Raw genomic sequence first — 19,231 nt, forward strand, 5'->3', positions numbered from 1 at the left:
GTAAGCCAGTCTCACTGGTGCAAGGCTGAGCAAAGGAACAAAGAGCCTCCAGCAGTTTGTTGTACAGTCAGCCAGTCTCCAGCCCTACACTTGAACGCCACCGTACAGCTGAAATTCAAAGAAACGATAGGGAAAAAAACAACCGTCATGACAGCTCTCTCGGGAGACAGATGAAACCCACTCTTTGATAACAGCAAAGTCATCCCCCTTTGATAGGTTATTTTCATGTCTGTGAGTGCCACAAATAGCTCTGAGGCAAGGGAAAAGGCCAGCAAACGACACTCGAGCAGCTCCTCGCTCCTGCCCGCCTGGAGAGCTGCCCGTGACGCTGAAAACTGACACGGTGCGATGCCCAAGCAGGAGCCTGGCGCACCCGGGGCCATGCGGCGGCACACGCAGCGCCAGCTGAGAGCGCCCGGGGGACACTAGGTTGGGAAGGCAGCTGGCACATCCCCCACTCCCACGAAAAGGGGCTCGAGAGATCACCCCCCTCTGCAGTTCCACTCGTAGCCTAGCAGGCACACAAAGGCACGGGTAAGCACACACCCGCAGCAATTGTCACTATATTGTCCAAGGATTAGTCACCTAATAACAGCGTCGCCCTCGGCAACAGGGAAAAGGCTGTTTCACCCAGAACTCAATTTTATCCATCCCACAGCAAATCCCTTCTCATGCATGTCTCTCTGAGGGCAGCATCTTCTCCTGTGTCTAAGTACACACACAAAAACACATGTATGACTATTAAGGAATTGGTAATTATGCAAAGAAACTCCGTGAGACTGACTGATTGCCCCAACACCATGGCACAGGAACACAAAGCCAGCCTGGGTGGCTCAGCAGGCTGCACTGCAACGGAGACATTTTAGATCACCCCAGATGCGTGCATTCTATATCCCCAGAGTGATTTTCTGCATTGCAAACGCCCTTATGGAAATGCTCACACACACAAAAAACCAAAACCAAAAAGAACTGCACAGTATGAGCAACAAGTTACAGACGGAGTGTCCCAAACCCCAGAAATTCTGGTTTTGTTGTAACTGCAGTTCTGGGCTACCAGTTTTCTAATTACGTGGTTTCCTGCTTAATCTGAAAGGTACTGAGCCACTTGAGACCCAGGGAACTGAGGTGTGTGTACAGCACCACCTCCTGTGGGAAATTTTACTCACTGTAGTTTCAGTGATGTGAATAAGGACTTTATGATTGATTTTTAATTTGCCTTCACTTCTTTAAAGAGGGACACAAACTGTGAAGTCTGGTAGCCGCAATACGTGTATCACTACTTTGATTAAGAACTATTCCAGGAATGATCAACTTTAAGGAAACTTCTTTTGTCTAGAGAATGATGATTCATCAGATCCAACAGTTTGCAAGCTTCTATTTCATCAATATATTTATCAGAAACGTTCCTCAGGTCAAAGACGGTGAGTTGAGAAACAGAATCATCTTTCATCACATGCAGATGACACATCCCTAGTCTGTGAAACAGAGCAGTTCCTTGGCATATAAAATTTGCATGTTCCAGTCCTGGCCCTACCTGACTCACAAGGAACATGAAAGCAGGTGAGTACTGCAATTGCTTTCTCCAAATAGCACCTGCTTTATACAAAACAGAAAAAAAACCTGACAAGAGGTAGAGCTGTACTTGCTTTGGATGTGGGAAACAAATGCAACTGCCTGCTCTGAATGAATGTCCAACACAACAATCAGCTGCTGGTTGAACCTTCAGTCTTCATCATCTCACAAATACTCCATTGCTATCAGTCTCCCTTCTCCACTCTTCCTCCTTTCTTTCCTCTTCTCATTAAAATGAGAAACTGATGACAAGGCTGAGAAAACAAACTGTTCTGAGCTATTTGTGTCTTCTCATTGTCACTTGTAAAAATACATTTTGTACTGATAAGAGGACACACAAGTCTATGAAGTGAATAAGTAAGTGCCTGACCTACTAAGTCAAACAACTCATCCAAGAGATGAGGGCAATATTCACATTCCTGTATCACTAAGCTAGGAATAAAAAAGAGCACTTAAAGTTCTGCAAATGAAAATACACTGATTTTACTACTGTGACCAGCTGCATTTAAGGTTCAACTGCATCTCCCCTCCTTTCTTGAGCAAAAGTGAGTTATTCATTAATTCTGATATTCTTTAGTCACTGCCTAAAATGTGAAGTCGTTTGTAGAACAAAGACAGGAGTTAAGGGTCATACTGGTGGGAGCAAGTGCTCATATTTGCTTTTGAGGTTGGTTTGTTTGTTTGAGGGGGTTTTAAGATTAAAAGTAAACTTTCCTTTTTTCAGATCCATGGAAAGGAGGTCTAAAAGAAAAACACTGAAAAATTGCTGTACTACATTATTTAAGTATAGCGTTCTAAACTAGGTGCACAAGCTGACCCTTATTTAGTTAATTAGTTCTTGTTGTTCCCAAGACAGTGTTCCGTCTCCTTTCACCAAGTACTCCTTAGTCATGATTTTTGGGAGAAAGGTTACAACCTTGCCCTTCCCAGTGACAGTCAATTAAGTGCAAAACACCAAAGCCCCCTAGATTTTGGCTATTAACTTCAGAAAGCATTTTATCTAATTCTCAATTACCTAGCCCATCTCCTCTAAGAAGTCTCCGTTTGCGGACAATGAGACAGCAGTTGCTATTGCAAATTCTTCAAATTTCAGCTAGATCTGAAGCTGGGTGATGAAAACTGAAGAGAAAGGTGGAGAAATCTTAAGATAAGCAGTGTCTTGCACTAAAAGTACCAAAGTTCCCAGGAGGGCACCAGTGTGCTCCCTTCCACAAGGGAACATGCTTCTGTTGTGCTTCCATAAACACTATGCATCTAAAGGCCCATCACAGAATACTTAGTCAACCACGGATCTCCCCTTTCCATCTCCATTTGGTTCTGGAAGTTCAAAAGGCGCAAAACCAATTAAGACACAAACCAACCTATTCAGCTTTCCATACACAGTGTCAAGAGCAGCAGTCCCTCCATGTTTCCTCCAGGATGCCCTGGGCACTGCAGGCATCCTGTGTGCACACAGGACACGCAGCCACAGCAGGAGTCAGGACTGTGGGAGGGACATCTAATAAGCTGCTTCAGCATTAACAGTATAAATACTCCACACGCCAACCAACAGGTACAGCCAAGGTTTCCTTTGTACAAACTCACTGTTCTCAATTCAAAACATTCACTGCTTTATTTACTCACTAAACAACATAGAGTGACGTCCTTTACAAATGCAGGCTTAACCTGGGCTGTTATAGAAGAAACTACAGACTGATGAACTGCAATATTCTGCACACAATTATGCCTATGGCAAAAAACTACCTCAGATCTCTTTCCCAAAAAAAACCAATCAACAAGGTACTGTTAAAATTATCAGACTACACCACGAACTGCAAGGTGTGTAGTCAGAGTAATACCAGATCAACAACTTTGGTTATGACTGAGCTGCAGGATTTGAAAGACAAACACATGTAATGGAGACCCTTCAGAAAGAATGCCAGGCTCAATTTTTGTTTTGGAGAAGTAACTCTTGCCTCACTTATAGTAGCTCTGAACACAATTTAAACAACCAGCAAAACCTGCTTTGCACCAATGTAAAGGTAACAGACAGTGGAAAATTCTGATGGAGTACTAAAATGTTCTTTGAGTGTTGGCTTGTTTAATTTTTCCCTTACAGGCGGTGCCCTTTGTTCTGCTGCCACTGGAAAGCCATGGATGAGGAACTCCAGGCATGTGGTGAAAAAATACCTGTTTGCATGTATAAACCCTAAGGGAAAGACTAAAAATTGTTAACTTTTAATGATATCTTGAAAATGGTAAAAAAGCTGCAATGTTGTTTATACTGGTTGCCATCCTCAGTGTTGAATTTCACTAGTCTGTACCTTAAACTAGATGGGATTTCCTAGCAAAAGCACTTTAACCCACAGGTTATTTCATGGAGGAAGATGAAGTTAGCTCTTCCTCACTCCCCCATGAAACCACCATTTTGGCAATGCAAAATTATCTAAGTAGGACAGCACTTGCTGCTCAATGGTTCTGCTATACCTGACAGCAAAGCATTCACAAATACATACAGGCAGCAAAAAATAAGCTGTGCATGCACTGGAAAAGCATCTCCATTGACACAGCACAGAAATCCATCCAAGATTACACACCACTTCAACCCCTTGCCATGGACCTTAGTTTAAGGCACAGAATTAAGTGAATGAGCTTATTCTGGTTTTCATAGTGAGTACTTCTGTCTTTACAAATTCCTACAATTTATAATTTTCTCATTTTATTGGACTTTAAATTTTGGCATACAAAGCCAAAATCAGATAATAATTAGTAAGTTAATATAGAACACAGGAAATATTAACTGATGTACATAAGTATGACTGTCTACAAATAAACCTAGGCCCTATCTGGAGGATTTGAATCCCTACTGCCTGTAATATTCCAAGCTCCACACAAGTTCACTGTAGACACAATTTAGTTCAGGAGTCAGCGTGGTCACCCAAGAAAGGGCTAAGAAAGTGTCGCTGCAGAAGCACTGTCAGGTACTGATGTTCAGACCCAAGGACACATTCAGACAAAGAGAAGACTCTTGAGTTTCATTCCATTGAATTGTACTATATTCATTCAAGAAAACTGCATGGATGAATTTTTTTACAGTATCAGAATTAACTGAGTCAAACACCCTTAATAAACTTTCTCTTTTTGTGTCTAGTCTGGTCTACAACACAGCTACTCCACATAGAAAACACTTACTGGCTTAAAAGAGTGTCAAGAGAAGCATTTCACTTTACAACTTCCTGTGAGAACGTTTGCCTAGCAAGCCTTACCTCTAAAAGTCCATCTTCAGGCAGGTCTGTGCAGTGAACAGCATTCTGAATCTTGTCCTTCCCAAAGACAGCACGCAGAGTTCCAGGTCGGAGGTGACGGGCTAATACCTATTGAACACAAACAAACAAACCAGAAGACCTTTGTGAACCACACTGTTCATTTGTATCATGGATGCAAGATAACCTTATAAAGTAAAATATTATTATGCTATTAAAATATGAGTAGTATATTAAAATATGTGTAGTACACCGTAAAAGAAAATCTAGATTGAAAGCAGCCCTCAGGAGAAGGACCTGGGGGTGTTGGTGGACAAGAAGGTTGACATGACCCAGCAACATGCCAATTGTATCCTAGGCTGCATCAAAAGCAGCATGGCCAGCAGGGTGAGGGAGGGGATTCTCCACCCCGCTCCACTCTGGTGAGACCCTGCGTGGCATTCTGCATCCAGCTCTGGGGCCCCCAGCGTAAGAAGATCGTGGACCTGTTGGAGTGAGTCCAGAGGAGGGCCATGAATGAAGCACCTCTCCTGTGATGACAGGTTGAGAGAGCTGAGGTTGTTCAACCTGGGAAGTTTCCAAGAGAACCTTAGAGCAGCCTTCGGGTACCTAAAGGAGGCTATAGCAGAGCTGGAGACTGACCTTGCTAGGATAGGCAATGATAGGGCAAGGGTGAATGGCTTTAAACTGAAAGAGAGCAGGTTTAGAAAAATACTACAAAGAAATTCTTCACGTCGAGAGTGGCGAGACACTGGGACGAGTTGTACAGAGAAACTGTGAATGCCCCATCCTTGGAGCTGTTCAAGGACAGGTGAAATGGGACTCTGAGTAACCTGGTGTAGCGGAAGGTATCTCTGGCTATGGCAAGAGGGTTTGGAACTACTTGATCCTGAAGATCCCTTCCAACCCAAACCATTCTATGATTCTATAAAAAGAGAAATTCCAACCTGTACTACACACATAGACAGCTGCTGAAAAAAACACAACTGTGGCTAGGAATACCTCCTTGAAACTGGGCCAAACAAGCCATGTTGGGTCACATACAGGACCCTTATTGCAGAAACACCTTACTGGTACTTGCATTAACACAGTTAGCTTATGTTAAGACCTTTGCAGCTCTCAAGCACTGGATGTGCTGTCTGTGAGCAGACACAAATGTGCTGTCTTGCAGATTGCTCCCCTTAGCATGGAGCTACTTGATTCAGAATATGACATTTGTGAAGTCCAGCTGCTGAAACTCCTCTCAGTCTTCTCCTTTGACACTGTGACTAGTGCCAACATCTTATCCCTTCTAAGGAGCAGTCCAGAATCTACATCTTTCTTTGTTCTTTGAAATTAACATTTCAGTCCTCTTCTTCATTTACAATGCCAAATACCTCTTAGGCCTCTCAGAGGCCTTCCTACTACAGCAGATACTCAGGTCCTGAGATAACATTCCTCCCCCACATTTTTACTGTAGTATTTCCCTCATACCCCGGAGGACTGCCTTCACTGGCTCTCCCCTCCACCATACTCTTTCTTCCAAGCCACAGTGAAGTCCTGCTGTACTTCTCTGCACTATCACCTTGCACTGTTGTCTTTTAACCCCTTTCCTATGCTACCCACACCCTTGGCCTCTCTTTCCAACACCCTGGAGGCTCTTCTCCAAGATCTATCTCATGCACAGTGAAATTAACCCAGTTTTCCCTCCTTAAAACCCTTTGGATGTTCTCCCACAAGTGCCTGTGAGGGGACAGGTGGATGACAAGCTCACACTACAGTTACTGAATAAAGAAAAGAACTCTTTCCTTGCCAACAAAGCCTTCATCAGCCCCTTTCTAAATAGGCACCGGGTACATTAGAGTGTAATCATTTTGGAAGTGGCCAGTGCAGTTTCACTGTGCCACTCCCAGGTGTTGGTTTCAGTGTCACAGCTGGAGGTTACTGTTCCCACAACGGAGTCGTCAAACGGGATTGTAAAAGCACGTTCTAACTTTCAGTGTCAAATGGGTTCGACTTGACTTAATCAGTAGCTCTTAGCTGGCCTGGAAAACCTTGCACAGGTACAAATGAAAATCAGTCCCTCTTCTGGGATGGCAGTGAATGTTTTAAGCTAGTTCTAAAAGACCTCACAAGAGCATTATCTGACAAAAAACACCCTCTGTCCACTTTCCAGCTTCCCCCATTGTTTATGTCTCATTACCAAACTAAGACAATTGGACTTTAGCTCAGCAAGTCCTATATATTTTCCTATCATAACAATTAACGATTATTATGGTCTGTTACCCGCCTGGAAGACAATTAAACTGCTTTAATGCTTGGAGTGTGTATAACCCAAAACATGATATGAGGAGAAGTTTCAGTTCCTCATTGTTACTGTCTGTACGGCACAGGTTATGAAAGATCTTTTGATATGAATGTCAAGGACATTTGAATAAGACACACTCAACATCAAATGAATTTTGCTTAAGAGGAAAGTTCAGAAGTTCCGCTTTAAAAAAAAAAAAAAGCCCCAAGGAGAAACCCCCCCCCCGCCCCCCCCCCCCCCCCGCTCTTCTAAATGGTCCTCATTAAAGGCTTGAGATAAGGAAATCTGCTGGAGAAACAAAAGTCACATGCCAGTTCACTACAACAATGTGACACTTTAATCAAGCCTTCCTTTAAGCAACTGTTGATTGCAGTAACAACTAGCTGTCAAGAAGCCAGCAATAGCACTGGAGCTTCCAATCATTTTAATGAAAGTTTGGGAATACTAGAAAAAATGATCATGGTTATGAAACCTTTGTAAACAATTTAGGGACAGCTCAAGTCCAAAAAGCTAATGCTTTGTATTATATTCTGTTTACTCCCTATCCATCAAAAACTCTTTTGCTAAAACTGTTCTGTCCTCCAACAAGTCCAGAAATGCTGTTTCTTATGAAAATTCCACAAGATTTTCCTTCACTCATCTTCTTCATCAAACTCACTTTTTTTCTTCTCTTCTCTCTGTTTTTAAGAGCGGCTATGGTCTCTTAACTTACCATTTGTCGTAAGCTGTCATTTCTACTTCACAACTTTAAGACAAAAGACATCGTGTTTCTTCCTGTGGACTCATTCTTTCTTACTAACGTGGGCAAAAGCTTCTGCTGTTGCACTGTGCAATCTCCTGTTCTTCCTTCCATTTTTCAACGCAGGTTGTTACGCATTCTAGTGCCCTCCTGAAACTCTTGTACAAAGAGGGATGCATTCTGTTCTGTCTGGAATTGCACTGGGTCAGAACTGCTCAAAGGTAGGTCCTTCAGCACTTTACACTGTTAAGACCTGATTAATAAGAATCTAAATAAACTTTTCTTGCCATTAGTTAACAAACAGCAGAAACTGTCTCTGCTTACATTTACACAGCCAAAAAAGTACAATAATTGTCAATTCCAAAGTTTTACTAGTCCACTGCTTTCTTATTGCACCATTGAGGAATCATGAAGAAACAAGGTCTCTGTAAATGATGGAGATACAAAGAGCTGTACAGCTCATATATTGTGTCCTTGTGTATGTATAGCTGGAAATCTTGGGAATGTTTCAGGGAAGAACAGAGTTCATTATGGAACTTATTGCTCATAGCAAGTATTAATACACACTCTTCTGGTCCATGCCAGGAAGCTTACCAATAATTTTATTTATAGAGCTTCATCTGTCTTAAAAGGGAGATACAAACAATGGGCTTTGGGTTGGTTTCCCCATGCCCCACCATCCCCTTTTAAATCTTCTTCCTAAGCTTTTGCCTGAGTCTAGTTTCTAGGAGTACGTGTTCTCTGCAATGATTTTCAGATTTTTTTTTGAAAGGAGTGGAGAGTGGGATGATGGAGGGGTTAAGAGCTGCTACAGCTCTGCCATATGCATGAGAGGAGACTGATGAGTGTGTGCTGGAGCTTCGTGTGCACGTGCAAACGGGGATGACACAAAACTGGGATCTCACACAAGAAGACACTGACACTGTTTTGTCTACGGCAAAACAAACCAGGGCTGCTGTACCAAAAGGCTTCAGCCTCTGGTCTTATTCAGCAAGTTATTTGATCACCCCTTACAGCTGGGCTTTGATCTACAGATAGCCCTTTGAAGATCCTTATCCTGTGTGAGATACAGATGCATATATTTCATGTTTCTCTTTATCATGTAACTGTGTACAATGCAACAATGCCTGCATGAAGTACTTAGCACATTTCTAAAATGTTTCTATTTCTACACAAGTGAAAGGAAACAAAAATGTTACCAATGCCAGTAATATGTCACAATCAAACTGAAAACATCATAAACATATTCATAAGCAAAGCTCATTAACTGCTTTTCCTACAAAAGGCTGCACTTTTTTCATGGGCTGGATGGAAGTTAAGTAGAATAGTAACAGGTACACCAGCCAAAACTGCAGGTTTCAAGAAAATTTAGTCAAAACTGCAAATTTCAAGAAAATCTGGCCAATTTTTTAAGCACTGTCCTGAATATTTAATTGGTTATCTAGAAAGGCCACTGAATGAATCAAAACTACACAAAGGAACCATTACAGCCTAAGATTTTGTTCTTATTAACATGAACTAGAATGAAGGAATTTTGAAAATGTACTGGCCCTCTTGAATGAAGCAGAATAAAAAAAGGAGTTTGATCAAATCTTCTCTAGCCACACCCTCTCTGGTTAGCAAGCAGGTTCCTTCTTTTAGTTTTGCTTTCAGATCAGCAGCATTCAGAGGACCTCTTGGGCTGTAACAGACTGCACAGATCCCTCCACACTCTCATAAACTGTTTTCCTATTCTAGCTGAGCCCTGGCTGTGCCCCTGCTCCTTACTCTTCTTGGCATTCCTCACTCATCCCTTTCTAAAGGCTTTGTGTTGACTTGGTCTCCCCACCTCTGCCTTCCCCACCCTGCACTCATGAAGCTTCTTCCTTCTGCAGTTTTCCACGCTCTGCTGCTGTCAGCAATGAGATGGTCCCTCTCTCCCTTTGAGGGTGCCACCTAATCCAGGACGAAGAGCCAGCCTCAGGCAAACCTCAAGCACCTTTCTCCTCATAAGGATGAGCTATGCCCTTGTCAAGAGAACAGAACATACATTAACTGTGAACAAATAAAATTATGTAAATTCTGCCATTCACCTTAGAATTTGTCTGGCTGACCTTCAGGCATTGGAAAGCCTACTGCCTCATCCAAGCAAGGCACCTGAGCTTCCTATGTAGTGCATAAAAATGATCTGAAACAATATTTGCAGCGCAGCAATTATGGAAGCTAAGGAAGGATAAGTGCTTCTCTCTCTTCACATCATCATAGTTCTTCAGGTGACTTTTATTTTCAGGGCATTTTAGCACCAGTCATATCAAACACTGATGGTTGCAGTAGGGAGCTGGACAAAATACTTGTTCCTACAAGCCATCAGCAAGAAGTAAAACAGTAGGACAACCTTTGTCATACAAGACAGGATAGGGGACAAGCACCTCTTGCAATGCTGATTGAAGCTACAAACTCTTTAACACTACTGTTACTGTGAGAACACCTTCAGATCAGTCCAAGAGATTCTTCACACAAGTTCTCATCCAAAGACAAATGCTTAAGTGTCAAAGTGAAACCTGTGGTCATAGGTGACCTTGTGCATGATACCAAAAGGGCTAGCTTGCCTTGGCTTGCTTCACATGTTTTCTTTGCAGCTCATACTCCCTCCAAACTCTAGCAAACCACTTGTGACATGTGTGCTTCCTGATTTGTTAGCTCTGCCTTGGTTTATGTTGCTCCGTTTCATGTAATAGGTCACTTGGAAATCAACATCAGCTGCTGCAGAACACAATTTTCTACTCCTGCAGCAACTCAAGGTCCAGTTCATCACCCTAAACTAACCCTTCTGTCTCTATTACAGAGAAAAATTACATAAGATGGTGGTGCTGTTGCCACTGTAAAAACTTTAACTGGGGAAGAATTTTGCCTTGAAACCTGGGGTCTGCCCGTAGAAAGGTGCTTCAGAAAGCTTCTAAATACAAACCCAGGTCAGTCTTAAAGAGCATGCAAGAGGCTTCTTCAGTTTACATTTCACAAACCAATCCAGAACAGAAGTCACTTGTTGAGTGACATGTTTTCTCTTTGTGTTCCACATGAGCTGCAGCAATGTCACGTACAAATAGAGTCAGTATCAAAGGCCTTACACAGACTTCAAGGGAGTCAGTGTAACCTGAAAGTGCTTTTGTACTTTCCACATATCACCAAAAAAAATAATCAAGCCAAAGTAACCTCCTTTAAACACACACACTAAACTCCCCTCACCTTTGAATTTTTATCACAAGCCAAACTCAAGAACCTGGAAAAGCTGCAAAGTCTTTATAGTATTTAGCCTAACCATCTCTCCCCTTAGCACTGCACACTTCACCTGGACTTCCAGCCTGTCTTATCCTGGCTGATGCCAGAATAGATTACTTACTGTCCATTCTGACAAGGTTCTCATACTTTTAACTGAGCCAAGTCTGTGTGTCTGCAGTTCTCTACAGGAAAAAGGATGGCTGTAAAGGTTTGTTCAGCAAATGAATTGATCTGATCCAGGCAACAGTAGTCAAATTTTCAATTGCAAGGCCTATAAAAAGTGCACGTGAGGTGAAACTCCTTCCAAAATCAAACAGTTTTGCAACAGTAGCAGCAACGTCTCAAACCATAGTTTATTCTATTACGTAAACTTACTCTTGTCTGACTAAAAAAAAATTTAAAAAAAAATTCATCTACTTTTCTGTTTATTTTAAAGTCAGTCAACCTCCAAACTACCAGTCTGAAGCCCTGTGTCTTTCAAAAGTTTTGTTAACAGACCTAAAATTATATTCCACACTCCAGTGTTGGCAGTGTTCTGGAAGCTCACAAGTCTGTCCAAGTTGCTACTCTGTCTCCTCCTCACCCTCCATCCCCTCAGGCACTTTGCTTCTCTCTGTTTCCCTCCCGCACCTTCCCACCACTCCTCCTCCCTGGCATCCCAAAGGTTCTGCACCAGCTCTCTGCAGGTTCTCTGCTGTGGGCAGCACACATGGCACATTTGCCAGCCTAAGACACTATTTTCACTGATCTTGGTGCTTCTGGTTGGTGTTTAAGTGATTCTAATGATAAGTGTCCTGCTCAGAAAGTTTGTGTACCTGTCTGCCATTGCCAATGTGCTGAACTTGGGTAGCCACACACCTGAGGTGTAAATTAGAGTGGATGATGAAATCTTGAAGATAATTGAGATACCAAATACAAGCTGGTCACAAAACAGGAACAAAGATAAAATATCCACCTTGTCCCATTATCTTGTCCCATTATCTGGGTGCCATAAGGGATATTTATGTTACTTGACAAGCTGGAAAAACAAAAAATTTAACAACCGAAAAGCAATTAACCCCACAAGACATCAGAACATGCAGTATAACTGTAAATTTCATTACTAGATGCTTTAAGTTTGAAAGGTGACATGGTCCTACTGATGCTTTTCCAATGCCTTCCAAGGCACCCAGAATATAATCTATTTATTAATTCACCTGTAAAACAAGGACAAAAACACACTAGGCTGCAAAAGATATTTCGAGATTTTATTAATTCAGATTAGCAAAATATGTGAAGGGCCTCCAGTAAAAGTCACTACGAGATTGCAAGACATTATTTTTCATCTGCAGGTATTTTGGCTGATTTTTCCCCAGTAAGAACAAGAATAATTACAAATCACCTTTTCCTCTGATTTTTTTTGAGATTAAATTCTACATTTGCAGAGCGGTCTAGGTATTGGAGCTTTACACTTTGCAAAGCAGAAAAAAATGCTCTGAAATTCTACTGAGACTTCCCAAGCTGAACCAATTTTGGACCATTCACTTCAACAGAAGATGGAGATGGCTTGAAAGACAAAATTCACATGTCTGCTGCAAACCCCAGAGATCATTTTCATTTGATTCTTAGCATCAAATGCGAGAGACCTTCCCCTTCCATTTTGTGCCCTAAAGCCTCTCCAGTGCAACCTTGGAGGCAGCAGTGCTGCCATCTTCCTACACAGTTGTGAGCAGCCCTGTTCTGATGGAAGGAATTACTCATTGTTTGTGTTACAACTACTTTTTAAAAGCTCCTGCTCTGTTCAGGACTAGCTGTATTAGCCAATGTGCCTATACATAATAACAGATGGTTCTTGGCCTGGAAATCTCATAGGAAAACTTATAGGAAGAGACACAAAGAACAGAAAATAGCAGCATGGACCCCATTTTCTGGAGTGGGGAAACCAAGACAGTGAGACAGTAATTTTCCAGGGGCGCAAAAGAAATACGCAATTCACAAGAATGCAAGTTCAATGTCTAACTTTCAGCTCATATCTTTAAAATCTCAGATCCGTTCCTCAACTATTCTCTCTCCTTGATGTAATGCTTTGTAATTCCTGCGTAGCACTCTGATGATAAGCCACAGTCTGCAGAACTCAGACTATACCAGGTCACCTATGGGAACCTGAGAGCTGCCGTGGGAATATGAAGAACTGCTGCTTACCCATCTTCCACCCTGGCCACATTCTAGTTCCTTGATGTGGGAAATCAATGGAAGCAGAGAAAAGAAAAACTTCTTATTAGAAGTATTGAAGGGAAGTCCCATTTGCACATCAGACACAGTCTATCATACTGTAAGTGAAAGAAGCTGATAAAAATTCAGCTCAGGTGGCCCTGCAGCAGAACAGAGAATGTCAGCCTGAATCAAACAGACCAGCAAATTATTCAGCAAGTTCTCAGAAATTGAATTAAGCATTTTATATCCAGCTTCTAAAATGCTTTTGCTTAGTTAACAGTATCCCCAGGCAATGAGACCAGTGATATATACTGGAAACTACTGTTGCAGTTTTTCTCACAACAATGCTAAGGCTGGCCGTCAGCAGTTGATGAGAGGAGGAAGAATAATAACAATAATAACAAGAACAATACCCATCATCATTGTAAATGTGAAACCAGACTACTGCTTTTTGTTACAGAAGGGAAGGCTTAGGTCACGGTATTTGTTTTCATCCACTTTGAAGCCTTCATTAAGGTAGTTCAAACAGAAAATAACTGCAGATACAGAATCACAGAAAAAGCTGCCTTGGAAAGGAGCCACAAGGATTGCCAATCCAACTCCTGACCTGGCACAGGACACTCCAGGAGTCACACCATGTGTCTAAGACCATTGCCCAAATGCTTCTTGAACTCTGTCAAGCCTGGTGCTGTGACCACTTCCCCGAGGAGCCTGTTCCAGGGCCCAGCCACCCCTTGTATGAAGAATCTTTTTCTAATATCCACCCTAAATGTCCCCAGACACAGCTTCAGGCCATTCCCTCAAGTCCTGTCACTGGTCAGCACAGAGAAGAGATCAGTGCCTGCCCCTCCTCTCATCCTCACAAGGAAGCTGTAACTGCAGTGAGCTCTGTCTTCAGTCTGCTTTTCTCCAGGCTGAGCAGCTCAAATGACCTCAGCTGCCCCTCATACAGCTTCCCCCTTCTCCATCCTCATTACCCTACTTTGGACACTCTAACAGCTTCATACCCTCCTTATGTTGTGACCAGAGCTACACACAATATTCCAGGTGAGGCCGCCCCAGCTCAGAGCAGAGTGGGACAATCCCCTCCCCTGCCTGGCTGTGATGCCGGACCTGATGCCCCCAGGACAGGGCTGGCCCTCCTGGCTGCAGGGCACTGCTGGCCCAGGTTTACCTTTCCATGGACCAGGACCCCCAGGTCCCTTTCCATGGCGCTGCTTTCCCCATTGCTTTCTCATTCTCAGTCTTTCTGTACATGCCAGGTTGCCCCATTCCAGGTACAAAATCCAGCACTTTCCCTTGCTGAACTTCATATGGTTGGTTATTGCCCAGCCTTCTCATTTATCAAGGTCTTTTTGTGGGGTCTCTGCCTTGGAGGGAGTCAACAGCTCCTCCCAGTTCAATATAATCTGCAGACTTGTTCAGTATCCCTTCCAGCCCTGCATACAAGTAATTTATGCTCTGTTGAAGAGCAGAGGGCCAAGGATGAAGCCCTGCAGAACCTCACAAGTGACAGGTCACTAGTCTGATGTCACAACTGTAACCCTTTGTGACCAACCTGTGAGCCAGCTGCTCATCCATCCCATGACGTGTTTATCCAGCTGTATGCTGGACACCTTGTCCAGAAGGATCCTGTGAGAGACAGTGTCGAAAACTTTACCAAAATCCAGAAAGATTACACCAGCTGGCTTCCCTTGATCAACAGGGTGGGTCACCTTGTCATAAAAGGAAATCGGATTTGATAAGCAGGACTTTCCCCTCAACAAAGTAATGCTGGCTGTGACCAATGACTGCATTGTCTTACAGGTGTTTTTCAACACCTTCCACAATAATCTTCTCCATAACTCCGATTTCTCTCATTTGACAATTTATCATCAAGAGTATCTAAGATACACTGTGATCTGCAGCTCCCTTCTTGTTTGGCTGCTACTACTTCTACTACTGATAGTGTTGACCAAGCAGAGCCTGAACAAGAAGTCCTCTGGGATAAGGAAAAGAGAAAAATAAGTAATGTACTTCTAGGAATTCACCATTCATAATCTGCTGACTGAAAAACATGAAACTTTCTGGGACAGTAACAGCCGACTTCAGGATACTCACAATCACAAAATCATCATGGTTGTGATGCCTTGAGAGGCTACCTAGAACAGAGGCTAGACAGTGCTAAAGGAATAAAGTAGATATTTATTAAAAAGGCCTTCAAAGAATACACCTTGGGCATTACAAGAGCCTGGCTAAGGTTACACCCAAAATGGATGACGGGTCACACATTTCCACACTTTTGTAAATTTTGGCCCATTACATATTGAGGTTAATTGTCCCATAACAGCTTCAGGTTATGAAGCCCCATCCTCCCAGTTTGCTCTCCACAATTCGCAGTTGTTTATAATTTTGAGCCTGAAGCTGTAACAGTGTCCTTGGTTCTCGGGCTGGAAAAAGATTATTTTGTCTAACTAAACTGAGGAGAACTTGCTAACACTTTATATGAAGTTCAGAGTTATATACTAATGCAGTACAGAATCTGGAAAACATGAAAGCTAAAACTTAAGGCGTCAGTTGTGTGGAAAAGTTAACTGTTCTACTGCCCTTTTTCAACATGGCTATAACTTTCTCTCTTGCACAATTTCATCAAGCAGCTTTCTGTGTTCACTCTTGCTAACTGCCATCTACAGAGCTCTAGAAAAAGCACTTGCTGTTCTACCACATTCTACCTTTATTATTTTCTTAATTTTTAAAAAATGAAATATCACTCATATTACCTCATAATGTGAAGTATTTGCAACAGCACAACATAACCAATATGTTCCAACTAGAGGCTGGGATGAATTCTAGTAAAGGACAAGGCTATCTACAGTCAACAAAAACCTGAGGCATGCATGTAAGCAAATGCTCTTAATCTATTCAAATCAAAGATTCTACAAACACACAAGGTCACCATGACCAGAGTGCTATGAAACCAAAGGGGAAAATAGTTGTTTAATGTGGTAATAGTATAATTTTCTTTCCCAGACAGAATGACCTCAGAACTTGCCAAATCTTTTGGAAACATTGCTCCCTTTTTGCAAGGAAAAAATGAAGATATAAGCTGGTTTATTTTCCTGAATATTCATTTTCTGGTATTTTATATATCAAAAACATTGCTGTCCAAGGTAAAAGAGTGATTTGCCGTCTGCTGTAACCAAACAGAACACAATGGAAGCAAAGAAAACAACCACAAATTTAACCCAGAACCATCATATTCTCAAAAAGGCTCTCACCTTGCCTTTATGGACTGAATATATTAATTAATCTATTCTTAGGAACCTCTGCAACTACAGCAGAACCTTAAATAGAACAGTGTAAAGGAAAATGAAGGGAGAAAAAAATACTAAAAAAATGAGAAGAAAGGGAGACAGACATCCTCTGACTGCAGGAGGACACTACAATCTAAAAGTTCTGATGATCAGCTATTTGTATTACTGACAAAGACTTTTCATAAGGGGGAATACACTCTTATTTTTAAACAGTATTAAAACCCTCCCACAGGCCAGGTAAATCACATTGTAATCCAGAGCAGCTGTGAGAAACAAGTCCTGGAGAGAACCCTGCAGACTACCTTTGATCAACCTACCAGTGCAGGATTACATTGTATATTTGTCTATACTAGGCTGGTATCACATAATCAGCGGCTATGTTAGAAGCCTACCTCTTTCTCTACAGTAGTGGGAACCAAAACTTTTCCCTTTAATCCATCTAAGATACCTAAGCAGAGATACAACAAAGATATGATATATTGATTTTGTATTATTTAGACACAAACCAAGCAAATGCTGAAAGAAACTAGGCAAGCATTTCTAAAACTTTGTGTGGTCACTTTTAAAATAAAATTTGAGCCATCAGTATGAGATACTTAATCAGTAACACTATGCTGAAGCATGGCATTTATTCAAAGTTTGGAGAGAACATTACCAGGAAGATACAATGCAAACAGGGTGTGGAAGCATTCATTTTGCAGAACAAGACCTACAGATGGATAGTTATTACCAAAACTCTGCGCAATCAGAAAAACTCCACCTCCTCAAGGCAGAATAGACAAATTTATGTAACTTACAGCATTTATAAGAATCTTGTGTTCATCACAGCTGCTTAAAATAACCAATTCTTTAATAACACACACCTACTTCTTTGATTTGTGCTCAGTCTGAGTGCAAAGGGAGCCTTTATGATTTCTAAGCCAGTCTTTCAGTCTTCATTCCCACCTACGTACAGATGCGATTAGTCTTTGTAATTTCAGATCAGATTACATGTCCTTCTGTGTCTGCAGAGCTGATCAGTACCAAGGTCTTGACCAAAAAAAAAATGAGTTTTCTTAAAAAGTAAATATTCTAGGTGCAGCTTAAACCCTTACCAAAATGGCTGGTCCTGTGACACTTTTTGGGAAAGGCCCAAACATCCAGCTCCAGGACATCCTGGCACATTAGCCATTCTGGAGAGTAATTAGGAGATCTCCATGGTAGTTCAGCAAGTCAAGGAAGATCAGTAACCAATGCTGTAAATGCTCTGTGGCACAGATCTGCTTTCCTTCAGTCTCTGGGCTCATGTTAAGTTTCACTCCTATTGCTAAAAGAGGGCAAGTTATTCCAGCCTGGAACGAGGTGAGAGGTACCCCGAAAGAAACATTTCCAAGCCAGAGATAGATTGACATAAGGGAAAGACAGAAATGCAGATTGGAACACTGAAGCTGATGCTCCTTTCTAGAAGGACATACAGAATCTTTGACAAAATATTGTAACTTCCTGCAAATGTCCAGAAATCAGTTTAAAACATGTCTTGTCATCAGAGGATACTAAAATATCATAATGTCAGGTAGTAGAAGAAACTCCAAAAAAAACCCCCTACTACATAGGCTAGAGGGGTTTTGGTAGTCAACTAATTATAAAAAAAGGCATTGCAGCAACTGGAAATGAGATGCAAATATACTCTCAGCCCTCTCCCAGAGGGCACAAACACCTTCTCTCCAGAGGACAAAAGCAGCAGACTCTCCAGTATCATGCCTCTGTGGTGGCAGTGGCCCTGGTAATAGACAGTGCACTATCTTTTATTAACTATTTTAGCAGATTACTCGAATTTGGGACCACTGAACTCAAGTCCAGTGAGCTCATATCCAGGATGTGTTTAGGCAGCAACAGTTGCATTGATAACACATTCAAGTTCAGTAGCGCTGGAGCCACAGACAAGGAGTGGCAGATAAAAGCGTTTTTTTTCCAACTGTAACTTTGCCAACATGCCTCAATCATACTGGATTTAAAGTAGAGTTAGGTCTTGAGGGCTCTGTCAATATTTAGTCTCCTGATGGAGACTGTCAGTCACCACTAATAACAGCAAATTTCAATCTAGCCATCAAGAATCAAAGTGAGCCTACAAGCTCCAGCTCCACATGACACTGAACTGCCATCATATGACAGCAACCTTGTGGCAACAACAAGCCACATCTAAAGCAAACCACTTGCAAGTAAAGGGCTCCTCCACTACTACTGCTCTGATTTTTGTTCTAATCTTTGCACACAGACATACTGCCCTGGGGCTGAAATCCCTCTTGCTATCAAACGCCTGCCCATCACCTGCAAAGAGCGGCTTGGAGGAGACAGTTGGCAAGAAACACAGCTCTAAGCTGGTCACTTCAAAACTGTGAGCAGATCATCCATGCCACTACAAAGGACATATACATGTGATCAAAGCAAATAGGGCAGCAGGGGTAGGGTGGGTATCAAGGCCTGCCAGACATCTGCAGTACATATTCAGAAGCAAAAAAGACATCAGGAGAACTTACTATGATCATTGAATTCATGCCTGTAAAAATTACTTATTGGATTCTTGACTCTCAGCTGCTCCCAGGGCTACACAGAGCTTTGAGAGGAAGAACAAATAATTATGAGTTTTGTTCCTGGTGCAGCCAGTGCA

General features: G+C 42.1%; 1 protein-coding gene across 1 annotated transcript in view; it reads right to left on the reverse strand.

Moving 5' to 3' along the window:
- The window catches only part of NME7 (NME/NM23 family member 7), an 88,719-nt gene that overhangs the window by 10,450 nt on the left and 59,038 nt on the right, over positions 1–19,231 (reverse strand). Inside the window, exon 11 of the mRNA XM_058822702.1 lies at positions 4,818–4,925. Within this exon, the coding sequence (XP_058678685.1) occupies positions 4,818–4,925 (108 nt within the window). The remainder of the gene's footprint in view (positions 1–4,817; positions 4,926–19,231) is intronic.

This window comes from Ammospiza caudacuta, chromosome 2, assembly GCF_027887145.1.
Source record: "Ammospiza caudacuta isolate bAmmCau1 chromosome 2, bAmmCau1.pri, whole genome shotgun sequence".
NCBI classification, from domain to species: domain Eukaryota; kingdom Metazoa; phylum Chordata; class Aves; order Passeriformes; family Passerellidae; genus Ammospiza; species Ammospiza caudacuta.